At 45.6% G+C, this 26,370-nt stretch overlaps 1 protein-coding gene across 1 annotated transcript in view; it reads right to left on the bottom strand.

Moving 5' to 3' along the window:
- Positions 1-26,370, bottom strand: part of LOC118940215 (glutamate receptor ionotropic, NMDA 2A) — a 196,699-nt gene that overhangs the window by 54 nt on the left and 170,275 nt on the right. The window contains exons 17-20 of the mRNA XM_090194736.1: positions 21,080-21,318; positions 12,325-12,508; positions 3,631-4,479; positions 1-1,156 (exon numbers count right to left, since the gene is read on the bottom strand). The exon at positions 1-1,156 is cut by the window's left edge and continues 54 nt beyond it. Coding sequence (XP_090050862.1) covers positions 57-1,156; positions 3,631-4,479; positions 12,325-12,508; positions 21,080-21,318 — 2,372 coding nt within the window. The 3' untranslated portion in view covers positions 1-56. The remainder of the gene's footprint in view (positions 1,157-3,630; positions 4,480-12,324; positions 12,509-21,079; positions 21,319-26,370) is intronic.

The raw sequence follows: 26,370 nt of genomic DNA, 5'->3' as shown, positions 1-26,370 counted from the left end.
AGTCAGATTTGTCCCTAACACCAGCACACACAATCTCTCTCCCGTGTGTGTGTGTCTCAGACATCGGACTCGATGCTGGGCATGCGTCGGTAGAGGCGTGGCCTGTTTCCACCGGCGCTGGAGGCCCGGGGAGCCGTCACGTAGCCGATTGGCTGCTGGGCCGCCACGGCGGGTGGAGCCATCACGTACGACATCACGGCCGTCTCTGAGGCCACGGGGTAGAAGAACTCCTGGTGGTTAGCGTGGGGATGCCCGTGGTGGTTGCCGAGCGTCATCGCCAGGGGGACTAGTTGTTTGTAGAGGTCGGTGGCGGAGCGGCCATGTGCCAGGCGCTGTGCTGCGGCCAGGCTGTTCTCTCCTCGCTGCCCCGTCCCCCCTCCGCCCTGCAGGAAGGGGTTATGGGAGGGCCGGTCGGGGTACAGGGACTTGGAGCGGCGGGGGAGGGGCTGGGGGAGGGGCAGGACGGGGTCCAGAGAGTGGTTGAGGGGGGAGGAGGAGTAGGGTCGGTCAGAGCGCATGGTGAGGACGTTAGCATAGGGACTATCCTCCAGGAGACCAAAGCTGTTGTTATCTCTGCTGTTGTCCCTGTCTGGCAGACTGAACCCTCTGAACTGACTCTGCTGACGCTCCGCCTCCCTGCCGCCCCCCCGACGCTGCTGCTGCTTCTCAGGGACGTTCTCGTAGGAGGGCTGTCGGCTGAGCTGGGTGGAGAGGTGAGATCCTGGGGGGGAGGTTCCGGCAGGGGGGAGGTAGTGACTCACCAACCCATCACCCTCGCCCACCAGACCCAGCTCGCTCTGAGGCAGGTAGTGGGTGAACATGTCCCCGCCAGAGTGAGGGTGTGTGTGCTGGGTGTGTGTGTGTGCGTGTGGGGAGTGTGCGTGTGGAGAGTGTGCGTGTGGAGAGTGTGCGTGTGGAGAGTGTGCGTGTGGGGAGTGTGCGTGTGGAGAGTGTGCGTTTGGGGAGTGTCCCTGTGAATAGGTCTGGTACTGCAGCTGGTCTTCACTGATGTCGTAGAGGTTTCCCAGGTGGATGCAGGCATCACAGCGGTTCTGAGGGGAGCGGACTGTGTACAGACCAGAGTAACCTGATAATTTCCCTAGACAGGACCGGCAATGGGTCTGTCTCTGGCCCCCTGGGGCATCGTAGGAACCATCTAGAGAGAGGAGAGGGGAGAGAGGAGGAGAGGAGAGGAGAGGAGAGAGGAGAGGAGAGCAGAGGAGAGGAGAGGAGAGGAGAGGAGAGGAGAGGAGAGGAGAGATGAGAGGAGAGGGCAGAGAGGAGAGAGGGGAGAGGGGAGAGGGGAGGAGAAGGTAAGGGAGAGGAGGGAAGGGAGGGGAGAGAGGGAGGGGAGGAGAAGGGAGGGAAGGGAGAGGAGAAGAGAGGAGAGGAGAGGAGAGGAGAGGAGAGGAGAGGAGAGGAGAGGAGAGGAGAGGAGAGGAGAGGAGGGGAGGGGAGAGGAGAGGAGAGGAAAGACGAGAGGGAATGTATTGATTAACATCATGTATTGATTAACATCATGTATTGATTAACATCATGTATTGATTAACATCATGTATTGATTATGAGTACGTTATAATTTTGGTCCCTTGCAGAACCAACTGTAGCAACAAAACAGAACCCAGGGCTGCTGAGATTAGAGGTCTCTTATCTGTGTCAAATGTCTGACAGCAATAATTACCCCTCTAGTTTACTGAACTGAATGGAATTCATTTGAGGAAATGAAATAAGGGACATTTATAACATGCTGATTACCACAGAACATGGTGCTGATTACCACAGAACATGGTGCTGATTACCACAGAACATGGTGCTGATTACCACAGAACATGGTGCTGATTACCACAGAACATGGTGCTGATTACCACAGAACATGGTGCTGATTACCACAGAACATGGTGCTGATTACCACAGAACATGGTGCTGATTACCACAGAACATGGTGCTGATTACCACAGAACACGGTGCTGATTACCACAGAACACGGTGCTGATTACCACAGAACACGGTGCTGATTACCACAGAACATGGTGCTGATTACCACAGAACATGGTGCTGATTACCACAGAACATGGTGCTGATTACCACAGAACATGGTGCTGATTACCACAGAACATGGTGCTGATTACCACAGAACATGGTGCTGATTACCACAGAACACGGTGCTGATTACCACAGAACATGGTGCTGATTACCACAGAACATGGTGCTGATTACCACAGAACATGGTGCTGATTACCACAGAACATGGTGCTGATTACCACAGAACACGGTGCTGATTACCACAGAACATGGTGCTGATTACCACAGAACATGGTGCTGATTACCACAGACCATGGTGCTGATTACCACAGAACACGGTGCTGATTACCACAGAACATGGTGCTGATTACCACAGAACACGGTGCTGATTACCACAGAACATGGTGCTGATTACCACAGAACATGGTGCTGATTACCACAGAACATGGTGCTGATTACCACAGAACATGGTGCTGATTACCACAGAACATGGTGCTGATTACCACAGAACATGGTGCTGATTACCACAGAACATGGTGCTGATTACCACAGAACATGGTGCTGATTACCACAGAACATGGTGCTGATTACCACAGAACATGGTGCTGATTACCACAGAACATGGTGCTGATTACCACATAACATGGTGCTGATTACCACAGAACATGGTGCTGATTACCACAGAACATGGTGCTGATTACCACAGAACATGGTGCTGATTACCACAGAACACGGTAGACATTTAATACCATAGTTATGCTATATTAATACCTCTATAGTACTCTAGTTATACTACATTACTACTTCTATAATACCATAGGTATACTATATTAATACCTCTATAGTACTCTAGTTATACTACATTACTACTTCTATAATACCATAGGTATACTATATTAATACCTCTATAGTACTCTAGTTATACCACATTACTACTTCTATAATACCATAGTTATACTATATTAATACCTCTATAGTACTATAGTTATACCACGTTACTACTTCTATAGTACTCTAGTTATACCACATTACTACTTCTATAATACCATGGTAATACTATATTAATACCTCTATAGTACTATAGTTATACTACAGTACTACTTCTATAATACCATAGGTATACTATATTAATACCTCTATAGTACTCTAGTTATACCACATTACTACTTCTATAATACCATAGTTATACTATATTAATACCTCTATAGTACTATAGTTATACCACGTTACTACTTCTATAGTACTCTAGTTATACCACATTACTACTTCTATAATACCATAGTTATACTATATTAATACCTCTATAGTACTATAGTTATACTACAGTACTACTTCTATAATACCATAAGTATACTATATTAATACCTCTATAGTACTATAGTTATACTACAGTACTACTTCTATAATACCATAAGTATACTATATTAATACCTCTATAGTACTATAGTTATACTACAGTAATACTTACCGCTCTTGTCTTTGCCTGAGGAGGCAGCTCCAGTGCTGGTGTGTTTGTAGGTGCTGTACTTCTATAATACTATAGCTATACTACAGTAAAACTACAGTAATACTTCTATAGTACTACAGTAATACTACATGAATACTTACTGCTCTTGTCTTTGCCTAAGGAGGCAGCTCCAGTGCTGGTGTGTTTGTAGGTGCTGTACTTCTTGTCCTTCAGCGAGTGGAGGTCAGCGTCGGCAGAGTGGCTGTGGTGCAGCAGACTGGCGCTCAGCTGCAGGATGGAATCGTCCACGGCGTTGGAGTGCTCCGAGTGAGAGTGTCTGAGGTCGGAGTGCGTGTGTGTGACGTCGGGGGGTTCCTGGAGGCTGTCTCTCTGGTAGAGCGGGGCGGAGTGTAGACTGGCCTGGTCTGAGTCTATGGAATAGATCTTCTCGTGACTCCTCCCACTGCCGCCTCCCCCTCCCACACCTCCCACCCCCCCCACCGGGCGTTTCTTCAGCCCGTCTTTTGGGGGTTTGAACCCCCCCATCCCTATCCTGGGCCCCCCCAGATCGGATTCCATGTAGGAGGGGGGCCGGCTGGAACACTCGGAGATGTCGGAATGGGGCGGGTCTTCAGGGAGGTAACGCTGGCTCTTCATTGTTGCATGGCCCGGGACAGAGGCGGAGCCAGCGGATCCGGGGGCGGGACCACCGGCGGGACCGGACAACGGGATTGGTCCTTGTTTTAGCGTCTCCACGCTCTTCTTCCATAGGGCGCGGGGTTTGGAAGCGGGGCCGGCCGGGCCGGGGGGGTGGGGTTTGCCGTTGTCGGCGGTAACGCTGACCTCTACGTCGTTGAGGCTGAGGGGGTGGGGTTTGGGTTTCCCAGGGTACGGGCCTGGGGATGAGTTATTCAGCAGGTCTTTGTGCCGACCCAGGAAGCCCTGTAGAGTGGAAGTGTTGCTATAGAGACCACCCTGGCCTTTAGGAGACAGACTGACGACAGAGTTACCTAGAGGAAAGACAGCACAACATCTATAATCTAAAGAGACCACCTGGAGACAGCACAACATCTATAATCTTTAGAGACCACCTGGAGACAGTATAACATCTATAACCTATAGAGACCACCTGGAGATAGTATAACATCTATAACATAGAGACCTCCTGGAGACAGTATAACTTCTATAACATAGAGACCACCTGGAGACAGAATAACATCTATAATATATAGAGACCACCTGGAGACAGTATAACATCTATAATCTATAGAGACCACCTGGAGACAGTATAACATCTATAACATAGAGACCACCTGGAGACAGTATAACATCTGTAACATAGAGACCACCTGGAGACAGTATAACATCTGTAACATAGAGACCACCTGGAGACAGTATAACATCTATAATCTATAGAGACCACCTGGAGACAGTATAACATATATAATCTATAGAGACAACCTGGAGACAGTATACCATCTATAATCTATAGAGACCACCTGGAGACAGTATAACATCTATAATCTATAGAGACCTCCTGGAGACAGTATAACATATATAATCCACAGTGACCTCCTGGAGACAGTATAACATCTATAATCTATAGAGACCTCCTGGAGACAGTATAACATCTATAATCTATAGAGACCTCCTGGAGACAGTATAACATATATAATCTGTAGAGACCTCCTGGAGACAGTATAACATCTATAATCTATAGAGACCTCCTGGAGACAGTATAACATATATAATCTGTAGAGACCTCCTGGAGACAGTATAACATCTATAATCTGAATACTGAATCTACACCTCTACTGTGGGGTTCTGTTACTACATTTATTAATGTCTACACCTCTACTGTGGGGATCTGTTACTACATGTATTATGTCTACACCTCTACTGTGGGGTTCTGTTACTACATTTATTATGTCTACACCTCTACTGTGGGGTTCTGTTACTACATTTATTATGTCTACACCTCTACTGTGGGGTTCTGTTACTACATTTATTATGTCTACACCTCTACTGTGGGGTTCTGTTACTACATTTATTAATGTCTACACCTCTACTGTGGGGTTCTGTTACTACATTTATTATGTCTACACCTCTACTGTGGGGTTCTGCTACTACATTTATTATGTCTACACCTCTACTGTGGGGTTCTGTTACTACATTTATTAATGTCTACACCTCTACTGTGGGGTTCTGTTACTACATGTATTAATGTCTACACCTCTACTGTGGGGTTCTGCTACTACATTTATTATGTCTACACCTCTACTGTGGGGTTCTGTTACTACATTTATTAATGTCTACACCTCTACTGTGGGGTTCTGTTACTACATTTATTATGTCTACACCTCTACTGTGGGGTTCTGTTACTACATTTATGATGTCTACACCTCTACTGTGGGGTTCTGTTACTACATTTATTATGTCTACACCTCTACTGTGGGGTTCTGTTACTACATTTATTAATGTCTACACCTCTACTGTGGGGTTCTGTTACTACATTTATGATGTCTACACCTCTACTGTGGGGTTCTGTTACTACATTTATTAATGTCTACACCTCTACTGTGGGGTTCTGTTACTACATTTATTAATGTCTACACCTCTACTGTGGGGTTCTGTTACTACATTTCTTAATGTCTACACCTCTACTGTGGGGTTCTGTTACTACATTTATTAATGTCTACACCTCTACTGTGGGGTTCTGTTACTACATTTATTATGTCTACACCTCTACTGTGGGGTTCTGTTACTACATGTATTAATGTCTACACCTCTACTGTGGGGTTCTGTTACTACATGTATTAATGTCTACACCTCTACTGTGGGGTTCTGCTACTACATTTATTAATGTCTACACCTCTACTGTGGGGTTCTGCTACTACATTTATTAATGTCTACACCTCTACTGTGGGGTTCTGCTACTACATGTATTATGTCTACACCTCTACTGTGGGGATCTGTTACTACATTTATTATGTCTACACCTCTACTGTGGGGCTCTGTTACTACATTTATTATGTCTACACCTCTACTGTGGGGTTCTGCTACTACATTTATTATGTCTACACCTCTACTGTGGGGTTCTGTTACTACATTTATTATGTCTACACCTCTACTGTGGGGTTCTGCTACTACATTTATTATGTCTACACCTCTACTGTGGGGTTCTGTTACTACATTTATTATGTCTACACCTCTACTGTGGGGTTCTGCTACTACATTTATTATGTCTACACCTCTACTGTGGGGTTCTGTTACTACATTTATTAATGTCTACACCTCTACTGTGGGGTTCTGTTACTACATTTATTATGTCTACACCTCTACTGTGGGGTTCTGTTACTACATTTATTAATGTCTACACCTCTACTGTGGGGTTCTGTTACTACATTTTTTAATGTCTACACCTCTACTGTGGGGTTCTGTTACTACATTTATTATGTCTACACCTCTACTGTGGGGTTCTGTTACTACATTTATGATGTCTACACCTCTACTGTGGGGTTCTGTTACTACATTTATTATGTCTACACCTCTACTGTGGGGTTCTGTTACTACATTTATTAATGTCTACACCTCTACTGTGGGGTTCTGTTACTACATTTATTAATGTCTACACCTCTACTGTGGGGTTCTGTTACTACATTTCTTAATGTCTACACCTCTACTGTGGGGTTCTGTTACTACATTTATTAATGTCTACACCTCTACTGTGGGGTTCTGTTACTACATTTATTATGTCTACACCTCTACTGTGGGGTTCTGTTACTACATGTATTAATGTCTACACCTCTAATGTGGGGTTCTGTTACTACATGTATTAATGTCTACACCTCTACTGTGGGGTTCTGCTACTACATTTATTAATGTCTACACCTCTACTGTGGGGTTCTGCTACTACATTTATTAATGTCTACACCTCTACTGTGGGGTTCTGTTACTACATTTATTATGTCTACACCTCTACTGTGGGGTTCTGTTACTACATTTATTATGTCTACACCTCTACTGTGGGGTTCTGTTACTACATTTATGATGTCTACACCTCTACTGTGGGGCTCTGTTACTACATTTATTATGTCTACACCTCTACTGTGGGGTTCTGTTACTACATTTATTATGTCTACACCTCTACTGTGGGGTTCTGTTACTACATTTATTAATGTCTACACCTCTACTGTGGGGTTCTGTTACTACATTTATTATGTCTACACCTCTACCGTGGGGTTCTGTTACTACATTTATTATGTCTACACCTCTACTGTGGGGTTCTGTTACTACATTTATTATGTCTACACCTCTACTGTGGGGTTCTGTTACTACATTTATTATGTCTACACCTCTACTGTGGGGTTCTGTTACTACATTTATTATGTCTACACCTCTACTGTGGGGCTCTGCTACTACATTTATTATGTCTACACCTCTACTGTGGGGTTCTGTTACTACATTTATTATGTCTACACCTCTACTGTGGGGTTCTGCTACTACATTTATTATGTCTACACCTCTACTGTGGGGTTCTGTTACTACATTTATTAATGTCTACACCTCTACTGTGGGGCTCTGCTACTACATTTATTATGTCTACACCTCTACTGTGGGGTTCTGTTACTACATTTATTAATGTCTACACCTCTACTGTGGGGCTCTGCTACTACATTTATTATGTCTACACCTCTACTGTGGGGTTCTGTTACTACATTTATTATGTCTACACCTCTACTGTGGGGTTCTGCTACTACATTTATTATGTCTACACCTCTACTGTGGGGTTCTGTTACTACATTTATTAATGTCTACACCTCTACTGTGGGGCTCTGTTACTACATTTATTATGTCTACACCTCTACTGTGGGGCTCTGTTACTACATTTATTAATGTCTACACCTCTACTGTGGGGTTCTGTTACTACATTTATTAATGTCTACACCTCTACTGTGGGGTTCTGCTACTACATTTATTATGTCTACACCTCTACTGTGGGGCTCTGTTACTACATTTATTATGTCTACACCTCTACTGTGGGGTTCTGCTACTACATTTATTATGTCTACACCTCTACTGTGGGGTTCTGCTACTACATTTATTATGTCTACACCTCTACTGTGGGGCTCTGTTACTACATTTATTAATGTCTACACCTCTACTGTGGGGCTCTGTTACTACATTTATTATGTCTACACCTCTACTGTGGGGTTCTGTTACTACATTTATTATGTCTACACCTCTACTGTGGGGTTCTGTTACTACATTTATTATGTCTACACCTCTACTGTGGGGCTCTGCTACTACATTTATTATGTCTACACCTCTACTGTGGGGCTCTGTTACTACATTTATTATGTCTACACCTCTACTGTGGGGCTCTGCTACTACATTTATTAATGTCTACACCTCTACTGTGGGGTTCTGTTACTACATTTATTATGTCTACACCTCTACTGTGGGGTTCTGTTACTACATTTATTATGTCTACACCTCTACTGTGGGGTTATGTTACTACATTTATTATGTCTACACCTCTACTGTGGGGTTCTGTTACTACATTTATTAATGTCTACACCTCTACTGTGGGGCTCTGCTACTACATTTATTATGTCTACACCTCTACTGTGGGGTTCTGTTACTACATTTATTATGTCTACACCTCTACTGTGGGGTTCTGTTACTACATTTATTATGTCTACACCTCTACTGTGGGGTTCTGTTACTACATTTATTATGTCTACACCTCTACTGTGGGGTTCTGTTACTACATTTATTATGTCTACACCTCTACTGTGGGGCTCTGTTACTACATTTATTATGTCTACACCTCTACTGTGGGGCTCTGCTACTACATTTATTAATGTCTACACCTCTACTGTGGGGTTCTGTTACTACATTTATTATGTCTACACCTCTACTGTGGGGTTCTGTTACTACATTTATTATGTCTACACCTCTACTGTGGGGTTATGTTACTACATTTATTATGTCTACACCTCTACTGTGGGGTTCTGTTACTACATTTATTAATGTCTACACCTCTACTGTGGGGCTCTGCTACTACATTTATTAATGTCTACACCTCTACTGTGGGGTTCTGTTACTACATTTATTATGTCTACACCTCTACTGTGGGGTTCTGTTACTACATTTATTATGTCTACACCTCTACTGTGGGGTTCTGTTACTACATTTATTATGTCTACACCTCTACTGTGGGGTTCTGTTACTACATTTATTATGTCTACACCTCTACTGTGGGGTTCTGTTACTACATTTATTATGTCTACACCTCTACTGTGGGGTTCTGTTACTACATTTATTAATGTCTACACCTCTACTGTGGGGCTCTGCTACTACATTTATTAATGTCTACACCTCTACTGTGGGGTTCTGTTACTACATTTATTATGTCTACACCTCTACTGTGGGGTTCTGTTACTACATTTATTATGTCTACACCTCTACTGTGGGGTTCTGTTACTACATTTATTATGTCTACACCTCTACTGTGGGGTTCTGTTACTACATTTATTAATGTCTACACCTCTACTGTGGGGTTCTGTTACTACATTTATTAATGTCTACACCTCTACTGTGGGGTTCTGTTACTACATTTATTACATCTACACCTCTACTGTGGGGTTCTGTTACTACATTTATTATGTCTACACCTCTACTGTGGGGCTCTGTTACTACATTTATTATGTCTAAACCTCTACTGTGGGGTTCTGTTACTACATTTATTAATGTCTACACCTCTACTGTGGGGTTCTGTTACTACATTTATTAATGTCTACACCTCTACTGTGGGGTTCTGTTACTACATTTATTATGTCTACACCTCTACTGTGGGGTTCTGTTACTACATTTATTAATGTCTACACCTCTACTGTGGGGTTCTGTTACTACATTTATTATGTCTACACCTCTACTGTGGGGTTCTGTTACTACATTTATTAATGTCTACACCTCTACTGTGGGGTTCTGTTACTACATTTATTATGTCTACACCTCTACTGTGGGGTTCTGTTACTACATTTATTAATGTCTACACCTCTACTGTGGGGTTCTGTTACTACATTTATTATGTCTACACCTCTACTGTGGGGCTCTGTTACTACATTTATTATGTCTACACCTCTACTGTGGGGTTCTGCTACTACATTTATTATGTCTACACCTCTACTGTGGGGTTCTGTTACTACATTTATTAATGTCTACACCTCTACTGTGGGGTTCTGTTACTACATTTATTAATGTCTACACCTCTACTGTGGGGTTCTGTTACTACATTTATTAATGTCTACACCTCTACTGTGGGGTTCTGTTACTACATTTATTATGTCTACACCTCTACTGTGGGGTTCTGTTACTACATTTATTATGTCTACACCTCTACTGTGGGGTTCTGCTACTACATTTATTAATGTCTACACATCTACTGTGGGGTTCTGTTACTACATTTATTAATGTCTACAACTCTACTGTGGGGTTCTGTTACTACATTTATTATGTCTACACCTCTACTGTGGGGTTCTGTTACTACATTTATTAATGTCTACACCTCTACTGTGGGGTTCTGTTACTACATTTATTATGTCTACACCTCTACTGTGGGGTTCTGTTACTACATTTATTACGTCTACACCTCTACTGTGGGGTTCTGTTACTACATTTATTATGTCTACACCTCTACTGTGGGGTTCTGCTACTACATTTATTATGTCTACACCTCTACTGTGGGGTTCTGTTACTACATTTATTAATGTCTACACCTCTACTGTGGGGTTCTGTTACTACATTTATTAATGTCTACACCTCTACTGTGGGGTTCTGTTACTACATTTATTAATGTCTACACCTCTACTGTGGGGTTCTGTTACTACATTTATTATGTCTACACCTCTACTGTGGGGTTCTGTTACTACATTTATTATGTCTACACCTCTACTGTGGGGTTCTGTTACTACATTTATTAATGTCTACACCTCTACTGTGGGGTTCTGTTACTACATTTATTATGTCTACACCTCTACTGTGGGGTTCTGTTACTACATTTATTATGTCTACACCTCTACTGTGGGGTTCTGTTACTACATTTATTATGTCTACACCTCTACTGTGGGGTTCTGTTACTACATTTATTAATGTCTACACCTCTACTGTGGGGTTCTGTTACTACATTTATTATGTCTACACCTCTACTGTGGGGTTCTGTTACTACATTTATTATGTCTACACCTCTACTGTGGGGTTCTGTTACTACATTTATTATGTCTACGTTCGGTTGTGAAACTTTTTTTTTCTACAGACACTTTAACGGATACTTTTAAATTATATTATGTTATCTAATCATTAATTTAACAAATACAAAAATTATATATTAAATTGTTTTTTGTCTTAAAGTATAATTGTTAGAGATGATTAATGTTACTGTCCCCTCTACAACAACAAAAACAAGACTTAAATACGTGTACATTTGCATTGGGAGTTTCAATATGGCCGACTTGTACCTTCCTCTCATAGCATCGGCCGTTCAAGATGTATATACATCACTATTGGGTACAACAGTTGCAATAAGCTGATGAGGCATTTTTAAGTTACATTCTTGAAGAATCAAAGGATATGTAATCCTGAATTTAATAAAATGTAAGTAGCAGATTTTCCCTTTAATTTCCTGATAAAATTCCCCAACATTTTTCCTGAAGTCCCAGTTGGAATCTTCCCAGGGAATTTGAAATCCTCCTACCAGGTATTTTTCTTGGAAAGGTTCCTGTAATTCTATAATTTTTGTTGCTGGGTTAGAGATGTGAGGTCAGGGGTTAGAGGTCAGGGGTTTATCATACCTTTCATCATGTTGATGATACCAGGCTGCAGCAAGGCCGGGGAGCGTTTAGGAGATGAAGAAGACAGGGTGATCTTCTTAGCTGACTTCAGAAGGTGTAACATGTTGGCCTGAGGAGAGAAGTCCAACTCCGGAGGCTTCTTCTTTAACTCTATATGGACCCCGTGGACACAAGACCAGATACCCTGGAGAGGAGGAGGAGGAGGAGAGGAGGAGGGGAGGAGGAGGAGAGGAGGAGGAGATGAGGAGGAGGAGGGGGAGGAGAGGAGGAGGGGAGGAGGGGAGGAGGAGAGAAGGAGGAGATGAGGAGGGGGAGGAGAGGAGGAGGGGAGGAGGAGGAGAGGAGGAGATGAGGAGGGGAGGAGAGGAGGAGGGGAGGAGGAGAGGAGGAGGAGGAGGGGGAGGAAAGGAGAGGAGGGGAGGAGGAGATGAGGAAGAGAGGAGGGGGCGATGATGATGATGGTGATGGAGGGGCGGGAGGAAGGGAGGAAAAAAGGGAACAGAAAGAGAGAGGAAGAAGATTAGTGTGAGGCAGCACACACACACAGACAGACAACATACACACACACACAGAGAGAGAGAGAGAGAGAGAGAGAGAGACAGAGAGGGAGAGAGGGAGAGAGAGAGAGAGAGAGTCGGGGAGAGAAGAGAGAGAGAGAGAGAGAGAGAGAGAGAGAGAGAGACAGACAGACAGACAGACAGACAGACAAAAGAGTAACCCTTGGTAGTAGCACTACTCCTCTTAACTCCTCACTACTCCTCTTAACTCCTCTTAACTCCTCACTACTCCTCTTAACTCCTCACTACTCCTCTTAACTCCTCTTAACTCCTCACTACTCCTCTTAACTCCTCACTACTCCTCTTAACTCCTCTTAACTTCTCACTACTCCTCTTAACTCCTCACTACTCCTCTTAACTCCTCTTAACTCCTCACTACTCCTCTTAACTCCTCTTAACTCCTCACTACTCCTCTTAACTCCTCACTACTCCTCACTACTCCTCTTAACTCCTCTTAACTCCTCACTACTCCTCTTAACTCCTCTTAACTCCTCACTACTCCTCTTAACTCCTCACTACTCCTCTTAACTCCTCTTAACTCCTCACTACTCCTCTTAACTCCTCACTACTCCTCTTAACTCCTCACTACTCCTCTTAACTCCTCACTACTCCTCTTAACTCCTCACTACTCCTCTTAACTCCTCACTACTCCTCTTAACTCCTCTTAACTCCTCACTACTCCTCTTAACTCCTCTTAACTCCTCTTAACTCCTCACTACTCCTCTTAACTCCTCACTACTCCTCTTAACTCCTCACTACTCCTCTTAACTCCTCTTAACTCCTCACTACTCCTCTTAACTCCTCTTAACTCCTCACTACTCCTCTTAACTCCTCACTACTCCTCTTAACTCCTCACTACTCCTCTTAACTCCTCTTAACTCCTCACTACTCCTCTTAACTCCTCACTACTCCTCACTACTCCTCTTAACTCCTCACTACTCCTCTTAACTCCTCACTACTCCTCTTAACTCCTCTTAACTCCTCACTACTCCTCTTAACTCCTCTTAACTCCTCTTAACTCCTCACTACTCCTCTTAACTCCTCACAACTCCTCTTAACTCCTCACTACTCCTCTTAACTCCTCTTAACTCCTCACTACTCCTCTTAACTCCTCTTAACTCCTCTTAACTCCTCACTACTCCTCTGAACTCCTCACAACTCCTCTTAACTCCTCACTACTCCTCTTAACTCCTCTTAACTCCTCACTACTCCTCTTAACTCCTCTTAACTCCTCACTACTCCTCTTAACTCCTCTTAACTCCTCACTACTCCTCTTAACACCTCTTAACTCCTCACTACTCCTCTTAACTCCTCTTAACTCCTCACTACTCCTCTTAACTCCTCTTAACTCCTCACTACTCCTCTTAACTCCTCACTACTCCTCTTAACTCCTCTTAACTCCTCTTAACTCCTCACTACTCCTCTTAACTCCTCACTACTCCTCTTAACTACTCACTATTCCTCTTAACTCCTCTTAACTCCTCACTCTCCTCTTAACTCCTCTTAACTCCTCACTACTCCTCTTAACTCCTCACTACACCTCTTAACTCCTCACTACTCCTCTTAACTCCTCTTAAAACCTCACTACTCCTCTTAACTCCTCTTAACTCCTCTTAACTCCTCTTAACTCCTCACTACTCCTCTTAACTCCTCTTAACTCCTCACTACTCCTCTTAACTCCTCACTACTCCTCTTAACTCCTCACTACTCCTCTTAACTACTCTTAAAACCTCACTACTCCTCTTAACTCCTCTTAACTCCTCACTACACCTCTTAACTCCTCACTACTCTTAACTCCTCACTACTCCTCTTAACTCCTCTTAACTCCTCAGTACTCCTCTTAACTCCTCACTACTCCTCTTAACTCCTCTTAACTCCTCACTACTCCTCTTAACTCCTCTTAACTCCTCACTAATGCCTCTTATCTCCTCACTACTCCTCTTAACTCCTCACTACTCCTCTTAACTCCTCTTAAAACCTCACTACTCCTCTTAACTCCTCACTACTCCTCTTAACTCCTCACTACACCTCTTAACTCCTCACTACTCCTCTTAACTCCTCACTACTCCTCTTAACTCCTCTTAACTCCTCACTACTCCTCTTAACTCCTCACTACTCCTCTTAACTCCTCACTACTCCTCTTAACTCCTCTTAACTCCTCACAAACAGACTGGCCCTAACCCAGGCTAAGATACTGTAGAAAGAGACAGTAGAAAGACAGGCTAAGAGACAGTAGAAAGAGACTGTCCCTAACCCAGGCTGAGAGACAATAGAATGAGACTGGCCCTAACCCAGGCTAAGAAACAGTAGAAACAGACTGGTCCTAACCCAGGCTAAGAGACAGTAGAAAGAGACGGGCCCTAACCCAGGCTAGGAGACAGTAGAAAGAGACTGGCCCTAACCCAGGCTAAGAGACAGTAGAAACAGACTGGCCCTAACCCAGGCTAAGAGACAGTAGAAACAGACTGGCCCTAACCCAGTTTAGGAGACAATAGAAAGAGAATGGCCCTAACCCAGAATAAGAGACAGTAGAAACAGACTGGCCCTAACCCAGAATAAGAGACAGTAGAAACAGACTGGCCCTAACCCAGAATAAGAGACAGTAGAAAGAGACTGGCACTAACCCAGGCTAAGAGACAGTAGAAAGAGACTGACCCTAACCCAGCTGAGACAGTAGAAACAGACTGGCCCTAACCCAGAATAAGAGACAGTAGAAACAGACTGTCCCTAACCCAGGCTGAGAGACAGTAGAAAGAGACTGGCCCTAACCCAGGCTGAGACAGTAGAAACAGACTGGCCCTAACCCAGAATAAGAGACAGTAGAAACAGACTGGCCCTAACCCAGGCTAAGAGACAGTAGAAAGAGACTGGCCCTAACCCAGGCTAAGAGACAGTAGAAACAGACTGGCCCTAACCCAGGCTAAGAGACAATAGAAAGAGACTGGCCCTAACCAAGGCTGAGACAGTAGAAACAGACTGGCCCTAACCCAGGCTGAGACAGTAGAAACAGACTGGCCCTAACCCAGGCTGAGACAATAGAAAGAGACTGGCCCTAACCCAGGCTGAGACAGTAGAAAGAGACTGGCCCTAATCCAGGCTGAGACAGTAGAAACAGACTGGCCCTAACCCAGGCTGAGACAGTAGAAACAGACTGGCCCTAATCCAGGCTGAGACTGTAGAAACAGACTGGCCCTAACCCAGGCTGAGAATGTAGAAACAGACTGGCCCTAACCCAGGCTGAGACTGTAGAAACAGACTGGCCCTAACCCAGGCTGAGACAATAGAAAGAGACTGGCCCTAACCCAGGCTAAGAGACATTAGAAAGAGACTGGCCCTAACCCAGGCTGAGACTGTAGAAACAGACTGGCCCTAACCCATTCTAAGAGACAGTAGAAAGAGACTGGCCCTAACCCAGAATGAGACTGTAGAAACAGACTGGCCCTAACTCAGGCTGAGACAATAGAAAGAGACTGGCCCTAACCCAGGCTGAGAGACAGTAGAAAGAGACTGGCCCTAACCAAGAATAAGAGACAATAGAACAGACTGGCCCTAATCCAGAATAGGAGACAGTATAAACAGACTGGCCCTAACCCAGAATAGGAGACAGTAGAAACAGACTGGCCCTAACCCAGAATAAGAGACAGTAGAAACAGACTGGCCCTAACTTAGGCTAAGAGACAGTAGAAAGAGACTGGCCCTAACCCAGGCTAAGAGACAGTCGAAAGAGACTGGCCCTAACCCAGGCTGAGACAGTAGAAACAGACTGGCCCCAGCCCAGGCTGAGAGACAGTAGAAACAGACTGGCCATAACCCAGGCTAAGAGACAGTATAAACAGACTGGCCCTAACCCAGGCTGAGAGACAGTAGAAACAGACTGGCCCTAATCCCGGCTGAGACTGTAGAAACAGACTGGCCCTAACCCAGGCTGAGACAATAGAAAGAGACTGGCCCTAACCCAGGCTAAGAGACATTAGAAAGAGACTGGCCCTAACCCAGGCTGAGACTGTAGAAACAGACTGGCCCTAACCCATTCTAAGAGACAGTAGAAAGAGACTGGCCCTAACCCAGAATGAGACTGTAGAAACAGACTGGCCCTAACTCAGGCTGAGACAATAGAAAGAGACTGGCCCTAACCCAGGCTGAGAGACAGTAGAAAGAGACTGGCCCTAACCAAGAATAAGAGACAATAGAACAGACTGGCCCTAATCCAGAATAGGAGACAGTATAAACAGACTGGCCCTAACCCAGAATAGGAGACAGTAGAAACAGACTGGCCCTAACCCAGAATAAGAGACAGTAGAAACAGACTGGCCCTAACTCAGGCTAAGAGACAGTAGAAAGAGACTGGCCCTAACCCAGGCTAAGAGACAGTCGAAAGAGACTGGCCCTAACCCAGGCTGAGACAGTAGAAACAGACTGGCCCCAGCCCAGGCTGAGAGACAGTAGAAACAGACTGGCCATAACCCAGGCTAAGAGACAGTATAAACAGACTGGCCCTAACCCAGGCTGAGAGACAGTAGAAACAGACTGGCCCTAATCCCGGCTGAGACAGTAGAAACAGACTGGCCCTAACCCCGGCTGAGACAGTAGAAACAGACTGGCCCTAACCCAGGCTGAGAGACAGTAGAAAGAGACTGGCCCTAACCCAGGCTGAGAGACAGTAGAAACAGACTGGCCCTAACCCAGGCTGAGAGACAGTAGAAAGAGACTGGCCCTAACCCAGGCTGAGACAGTAGAAAGAGACTGGCCCTAACCCAGGCTGAGACAGTAGAAAGAGACTGGCCCTAACCCAGAATAGGAGACAGTAGAAACAGACTGGCCCTAACCCAGAATAAGAGACAGTAGAAACAGACTGGCCCTAACTCAGGCTAAGAGACAGTAGAAAGAGACTGGCCCTAACCCAGGCTAAGAGACAGTCAAAAGAGACTGGCCCTAACCCAGGCTGAGACAGTAGAAACAGACTGGCCCCAGCCCAGGCTGAGAGACAGTAGAAACAGACTGGCCATAACCCAGGCTAAGAGACAGTATAAACAGACTGGCCCTAACCCAGGCTGAGAGACAGTAGAAACAGACTGGCCCTAATCCCGGCTGAGACAGTAGAAACAGACTGGCCCTAACCCCGGCTGAGACAGTAGAAACAGACTGGCCCTAACCCAGGCTGAGAGACAGTAGAAACAGACTGGCCCTAACCCAGGCTGAGAGACAGTAGAAACAGACTGGCCCTAACCCAGGCTGAGAGACAGTAGAAAGAGACTGGCCCTAACCCAGGCTGAGACAGTAGAAAGAGACTGGCCCTAACCCAGGCTGAGACAGTAGAAAGAGACTGGCCCTAACCCAGGCTAGGAGACAGTAGAAACAGACTGGCCCTAACCCAGGCTGAGAGACAGTAGAAACAGACTGGCCCTAACCCAGGCTGAGAGACAGTAGAAACAGACTGGCCCTAACCCAGGCTGAGAAAGGATGGCTAGTAAAGTACAGGTGCAGAATAGAGAACAGAGACAGAGGGTGAGGTGATGTATCTGTTCTCTGCCTCAGGCTGCAACACCTGGCTCTATTTCACAGCAGTAACCCGACCATCTCCCTCCCTCCTTCCTCCATCCCCTTCTCTCTCTCTCTTTCTCTCTCTCTCTCTCTCTCTCTCTCTCTCTCTGTCCTTCCTCCACCTCTCTCTCTCTCTCTCTCTCTCTCTCTCTCTCTCTCCTTCCTCCACCTCTCTCTCCTCCTCTACCCACTCCATCCTACCCCCTCCATCCTACCCCATACCCCTTACCCCCTACACCCTCCATCCTACCCCCTCCACTCTACCCTACATTCTACACTTTAACCCCTACATTCTACACCCTAACCTCTACATTTTACACCCTAAACCCTACATTCTACACCCTAACCCCTACCCAGTACCCTAACCTCTACATTCTACACCCTACCCCTACCCAGTACACTAGCCCCTACATTCTACACCCTAACCCTACCCAGTAACCTAACCCCTACGTTCTACACCTTAACCCCTACATTCTACACCCTAACCCCTACATCTACACCCTAACCCTTACATTCTACACCCTAACCCTACCAAGTACCCTAACCCCTACATTCTACACTCTAAACCCTACATCATACACTTTAACCCCTACATTCTACACCCTAACCCCTACATTCTACAATTTAAACCCTACATTCTACACCCTACACCCTAACCCCTACCCAGTACCCTAACCCCTACCCAGTACCCTAACCCCTACATTCTACACCCTAATCCCTACCCAGTACCCTAACCCCTACCCAGTACCCTAACCCCTACCCAGTAGCCTAACCCCTACCCAGTAGCCTAACCCCTACCCAGTACCCTAACCCCTACCCAGTACCCTAGCCCCTACATTCTACACCCTAACCCCTACCCAGTACCCTAGCCCCTACATTCTACATCCTAACCCCTACCCAGTACCCTAACCCCTACCCACACCCTAATCCCTACCCAGTACCCTAATCCCTACCCAGTACCCTAACCCCTACCCAGTACCCTAACCCCTACCCAGTACCCTAGCCCCTACCCAGTACCCTAGCCCCTACCCAGTACCCTAGCCCCTACATTCTACACCCTAACCCCTACCCAGTACCCTAGCCCCTACATTCTACATCCTAACCCCTACCCAGTACCCTAACCCCTACCCACACCCTCATCCCTACCCAGTACCCTAATCCCTACCCAGTACCCTAACCCCTACCCAGTACCCTAACCCCTACCCAGTACCCTAGCCCCTACCCAGTACCCTAACCCCTACCCAGTACCCTAGCCCCTACATTCTACACCCCAACCCCTACATTCTACACCCTAACCCCTACACAATACCCTAACCCCTACCCAGTACCCTAACTACTACCCAGTACCCTAACCCCTACCCAGTACCCTACCCAGCACCCTAGCCCCTACATTCTACACCCTAACCCCTACATTCTACACCCTAACCCTTACCCAGTCCCCTAACCCCTACCCAGTACCCAAACCCTACCCAGTACCCTAACCCCTACCCAGTACCCTAGCCCCTACCCAGTACCCTGACCACTACCCAGTACCCTAACCCCTACCCAGTACCCTAACCCCTACCCAGTACCCAAACCCTACCCAGTACCCTGACCACTACCCAGTACCCTAACCCCTACCCAGTACCCTAACCCCTACCCAGTACCCTAACCCCTACCCAGTACCCTAGCCCCTACCCAGTACCCTGACCACTACCCAGTACCCTAACCCCTACCCAGTACCCTAACCCCTACCCAGTACCCTAACCCCTACCCAGTACCCTAGCCCCTACATTCTACACCCTAACTCCTACCCAGTACCCTGACCCCTACCCAGTACCCTAACCCCTACCCAGTACCCTAATCCCTACCCAGTACCCTTCAGTCTTACCCTGCTGATGGTGAAGAGCAGACCAGGTCGTCCGTTACAGACTCCAGTGAAACAGTATCTCAGCCTCCAGTAGTTCTGATATGAAGGTAATGAGAGACAGGCCCATGGCGGCAGCCAGCACCCTAACCCCTACCCAGCACCCTAACCCCTACCCAGTACCCTTCAGTCTTACCCTGCTGATGGTGAAGAGCAGACCAGGTCGTCCGTTACAGACTCCAGTGAAACAGTATCTCAGCCTCATTCTACACCCTAACCCCTACCGAGTCCCCTAACCCCTACCCAGTACCCCAATCCCTACCCAGTACCCTAATCCCTACCCAGTACCCTAACCCCTACCCAGTACCCTAACCCCTACCCAGTACCCTAACCCCTACCCAGTACCCTAACCCCTACCCAGTACCCTTCAGTCTTACCCTGCTGATGGTGAAGAGCAGACCAGGTCGTCCGTTACAGACTCCAGTGAAACAGTATCTCAGCCTCATTCTACACCCTAACCCCTACCGAGTACCCTAACCCCTACCCAGTACCCCAATCCCTACCCAGTACCCTAATCCCTACCCAGTACCCTAACCCCTACCCTGTACCCTAACCCCTACCCAGTACCCTAACCCCTACCCAGTACCCTAACCCCTACCCAGTACCCCAATCCCTACCCAGTACCCTAATCCCTACCCAGTACCCTAACCCCTACCCAGTACCCTAACCCCTACCCAGTACCCTAACCCCTACCCAGTACCCTAACCCCTACCCAGTACCCTAACCCCTACCCAGTACCCTTCAGTCTTACCCTGCTGATGGTGAAGAGCAGACCAGGTCGTCCGTTACAGACTCCAGTGAAACAGTATCTCAGCCTCCAGTAGAAGAGGTGTTCTGATATGAAGGTAATTAGAGACAGGCCCATGGCGGTAGCCAGCATGTAAAACACTCCGGCCATGTTGTCTATATCCAGCTGACTGGACATCACCTCGTTCTTCTCATTGTGACAGATCCCCGTTAGCCAGATAGCCTCCAACTCCTCCATCTCACCTGGAGAAGAGGGGAGAGAGAGAGAGAGAGAGAGAGACAGAGAGAGAGAGAGAGAGAGAGACAGAGAGAGAGAGAGAGAGACAGAGAGAGAGAGAGAGAGCGAGCGAGCGAGAGAGAGAGAGAGAGAGAGAGACAGAGAGTGGGGGCAGGGAGAGAAAGAGAGGTTGGGGTAGAGAGATAGACAGTAAGTAGTATATGACATGATCTATTGATAGAGAGAGAGAGGTAGACAGTAAGTAGTATATATGACATGATCTATTGATAGAGAGAGAGAGGTAGACAGTAAGTAGTCTATGACATGATCTATTGATAGAGAGAGAGAGGTAGACAGTAAGTAAAGTATATGACATGATCTATTGATAGAGAGAGAGAGGTAGGTAGACAGTAAGTAGTCTATGACATGATCTATTGATAGAGAGAGAGAGGTAGACAGTAAGTAAAGTATATGACATGATCTATTGATAGAGAGAGAGAGGTAGACAGTAAGTAAAGTATATGACATGATCTATTGATAGAGAGAGAGAGGTAGACAGTAAGTAAAGTATATGACATGATCTATTGATAGAGAGAGAGAGGTAGACAGTAAGTAGTCTATGACATGATCTATTGATAGAGAGAGAGAGGTAGACAGTAAGTAAAGTATATGACATGATCTATTGATAGAGAGAGAGAGGTAGGTAGACAGTAAGTAGTCTATGACATGATCTATTGATAGAGAGAGAGAGGTAGACAGTAAGTAAAGTATATGACATGATCTATTGATAGAGAGAGAGAGGTAGACAGTAAGTAAAGTATATGACATGATCTATTGATAGAGAGAGAGAGGTAGACAGTAAGTAGTCTATGACATGATCTATTGATAGAGAGAGAGAGGTAGACAGTAAGTAGTATATGACATGATCTATTGATAGAGAGAGGTAGGTAGACAGTAAGTAAAGTATATGACATGATCTATTGATAGAGAGAGAGAGGTAGACAGTAAGTAAAGTATATGACATGATCTATTGATAGAGAGAGAGAGGTAGACAGTAAGTAGTCTATGACATGATCTATTGATAGAGAGAGAGAGGTAGACAGTAAGTAAAGTATATGACATGATCTATTGATAGAGAGAGAAGGGGGTGAGGAGGGGTGAGGAGGGGGAGACAGAAGGGGGTGAGGAGGGCTGAGGAGGAGGAGACAGAAGGGGGTGAGGAGGTGTGAGGAGGGGGAGACAGAGGGGGGTGAGGAGGGGTGAGGAGGGGGAGACAGAAGGGGGTGAGGAGGGCTGAGGAGGGGGAGACAGAAGGGGGTGAGGAGGGCTGAGGAGGGGGAGACAGAAGGGGGTGGAGAGGGGTGAGGAGGGGGAGACGGTAATATGTGTACATGTGTACATGGTAACTCTGTGATGGTAATACTGTAGTCTGCTAGCTGGCTGTGGGAATGTAACCATGGTAACTGTGTGATGGTAATACTGTAGTCTGCTAGCTGGCTGTGTGAATGTAACCATGGTAACTCTGTGATGGTAATACTGTAGTCTGCTAGCTGGCTGTGGGAATGTAACCATGGTAACTGTGTGATGGTAATACTGTAGTCTGCTAGCTGGCTGTGTGAATGTAACCATGGTAACTATGTGGTGGTAATACTGTAGTCTGCTAGCTGGCTGTGTAAATGTAACCATGGTATTCGTGTGACGGTAATACTGTAGTCTGCTAGCTGTGTGAATGTAACCATGGTAACTATAGTCTGCTAGCTGGTCTGCACTCGTTCACTACATCCCAGACATTTAAAAAGCATTGGATTGGTGGAGGTACTTGTGGGAGTCTCCTATTTCGAGTCCTTTCCTTTCAGATCACTGAAAGGAAGGGAACAAGTGTACACTTTGTGAGGAAGGACAGATAGTGGGACCAGAGTGGAACATGCTAGCTGTGTGGCCTGGCAGGGAAGGCTGTATTGTAGTGTAGTGGCGATGTAGTGTAGATTCTCTACATTGTAGTGATTAGTGACACTGTAGTGTAGTGGCGATGTAGTGGAGATTCTCTACATTGTAGTGATTAGTGACACTGTAGTGTAGTGGCGATGTAGTGGAGATTATCTACATTGTAGTGATTAGTGACACTGTAGTGTAGTGGCGATGTAGTGGAGATTCTCTACATTGTAGTGATTAGTGACACTGTAGTGTAGTGGCGATGTAGTGTAGATTCTCTACATTGTAGTGATTAGTGACACTGTAGTGTATCATTTTCCCTCAGGGAAAATGGTGTCCATTTAGTGGAGCTGTATGGTCCAGGTACTGCTGCTCTCCTCTCCTCCCTCTCTCCCCTTTCTCATCCCTCTCTCCTCTCTCCTCTTTCTCATATCTCTCTCCTCTCCTCCTCTCCTCTCCTCTCTCCTCCTCTCCTCTCCTCTCTCCCCTTTCTCATATCTCTCTCCTCTCCTCCTCTCCTCTCTCCTCCTCTCTCCTCCTCTCCTCTCTCCTCTCCCTCCTCTCTCCCCTTTCTCATCCCTGTCTCCTCTTCTCCTCTCATCCTTCTCTCCTCCTCTCCTCCCTTTCTCCTCACCTCCTCTCATCCCTCTCACCTCCTCTCATCCCTCTCTCCTCCTCTCATCCCTCTCTCCTCTCCTCACTCTCCTCCCTCACCTCCTCTCATGCCTCCCTCCTCTCATCCCCTCTCCTCCTCTCCTCACTCTCTCCTCTCCTCCCTCTCTCCTGAATCAGAATGAGTGAGCTAACTGTAAGTGGCTCTGGATAAGAGTGTCTGCTAAATGACTAACATGTCAATGTAGAGAGACATGAAGAGAGTGTTGGATATTATGAGAGACGAGAAGAGAGACAAGAAGAGAGTGTAGGATATGTAGAGAGACAAGAAGAGAGTGTAGGATATGTAGAGAGACAAGAAGAGAGAAGAGATGAGAGACGAGAAGAGAATGTAGAATATGAAGAGAGACGAGAAGAGAGACGAGGAGAGTAGGATATGTAGAGAGACGAGAAGAGAGAAGATGAGAGACGAGAAGAGAATGTAGGATATGAAGAGAGACAAGAAGAGCGATGAGGAGAGTGTAGGATATGTAGAGAGACGAGAAGAGAGGGTAGGTTATGTAGAGAGACGAGAAGAGAGGGTAGGATATGAAGAGAGATGAGAAGAGAGTGTAGGATATGAAGAGAGATGAGAAGAGAGGGTAGGATATGTAGAGAGACCAGAAGAGAGTGTAGGATATGAAGAGAGATGAGAAGAGAGTGTAGGATATGTAGAGAGACGAGAATAGAGTGTAGGATATGTAGAGAGACGAGAAGAGAGTGTAGGATATGAAGAGAGATGAGAAGAGAGGGTAGGATTTTCTAGCAACAAGAGAAGAGGAAAGGAGAGAAGATGAGAGGAGAAGAGAAGAAAAGGGGAGAGCTGAGCAGAGGAATGATGAGGGAGAGGAAAGAGGGAGGAGAAGAGAGGAAGGAAAGTAACGGAAAGGAAAGGAGAGGAAAGGAGAGGTGAGGAGAGGAGAGGAGAGGAGAGGAGAGGAGAGGAGATGAGAGGAGAGGAGAGGAGAGGAGATGAAAGGAGAGAAAAGGAGAGGAAAGGAGAGGAAAGAGGGAGGAGAGGAGAGGAAAGGAGAGGAGATGAAAGGAGAGAAAAGGAGAGGAAAGGAGAGGAGAGGAAAGGAGAGGAAAGAGGGAGGAGAGGAGAGGAAGGAAAGTAACGGAAAGGAAAGGAGAGGAAAGGAGAGGAGAGGAAAGGATAGCAGAGGAAAGGAGAGCAGAGGAAAGAAGAGGAGAGGAGAGGAGAGGAGAGGAGAGGAGAGGAGAGGAGAGGAGAGGAGAGGAGAGGAGAAGAGAGGAGAGGAGAGGAGAGGAGAGGAGAGGAGAGGAGAGGAGAGGAGAGGAGAGGAGAGGAGAGGAGATGAAAGGAGGGGAAAGGAAAGGAGAGGAGAGCAGAGGAGAGGAGAGGAGAGGAGAGGAGAGGAGAGGAGAGGAGAGGAGAGGAGAGGGAGAGGAGAGGAGAGATGAGCAGATGAAAGGAGGGGAAAGGAAGGGAGAGGAGAGCAGAGGAGAGGAGAAGAAAGAGGGAGGAGAGGAGAGGAGAGGAGAGGAGAGCATATGAAAGGAGAGAAATGGAGAAGAGAGGAGAGGAGAGGGAGAGGAGAGGAGAGGAGAGGAGAGGAGAGGAGAGGAGATGAAAGGAGAGAAAAGGAGAGGAGAGGAGAGCAGAGGAAAGGAGGGGAGAGGAGAGGAGAGGAGAGGAGAGGAGAGGAGAGGAGAGGAGAGGAGAGGAGAGGAGATGAAAGGAGAGAAAAGGAGAGGACCACAAACAGTGAGGTGTAGACAACACAGTGAAATGCTTACTTGCCAGTTCTCCTCTCTTGGACTTGGCTGAACAGACAGACGTGTAACAGTAGAGAAGACAGATGAAAAAACAGACAGAAATAACATACAACCCTATTTACATACAGCCCTATTTACATATACCCTATTTAAATATACCATATTTACATATACACTATTTACATACAGCCCTATTTACATATACCATATTTACATACAGACCCATTTACATATACCCTATTTACATACATCCCTATTTACATATAACCCTATTTACATATACACTATTTACATATAACCCTATTTACACAAAACCCTATTTATACACAACCCTATTTACACACAACCCTATTTACATATAACAATATTTACACACAACCCTATTTATACATAACCCTATTTACACACAACCCTATTTACATACAACCCTATTTACATACAACCCTATTTACATACAACCCTATTTACAAATAACCCTATTTGCATATAACCCTATTTACATATGACCCTATTTACATATGCACTATTTACATATACCCCTTTTTAAATATAACCCTATTTACATAAAACCCTATTTATACATAACCCTATTTATATATAACAATATTTATATACAACCCTATTTACATACAACCCTATTTACATACAACCCTATTTACATATAACAATATTTACATACAACCCTATTTACATACAACCCTATTTATAAACAACCCTATTTACATACAACCCTATTTACATATATCCTATTTACA

The sequence above is a fragment of the Oncorhynchus mykiss genome, chromosome 13 (assembly GCF_057628025.1).
Source record: "Oncorhynchus mykiss isolate SJ-2025 chromosome 13, ASM5762802v1, whole genome shotgun sequence".
NCBI classification, from domain to species: domain Eukaryota; kingdom Metazoa; phylum Chordata; class Actinopteri; order Salmoniformes; family Salmonidae; genus Oncorhynchus; species Oncorhynchus mykiss.
Note: the sequence above shows the minus strand (reverse complement) of the source record. Positions and strands in the feature narration are given on the sequence as shown.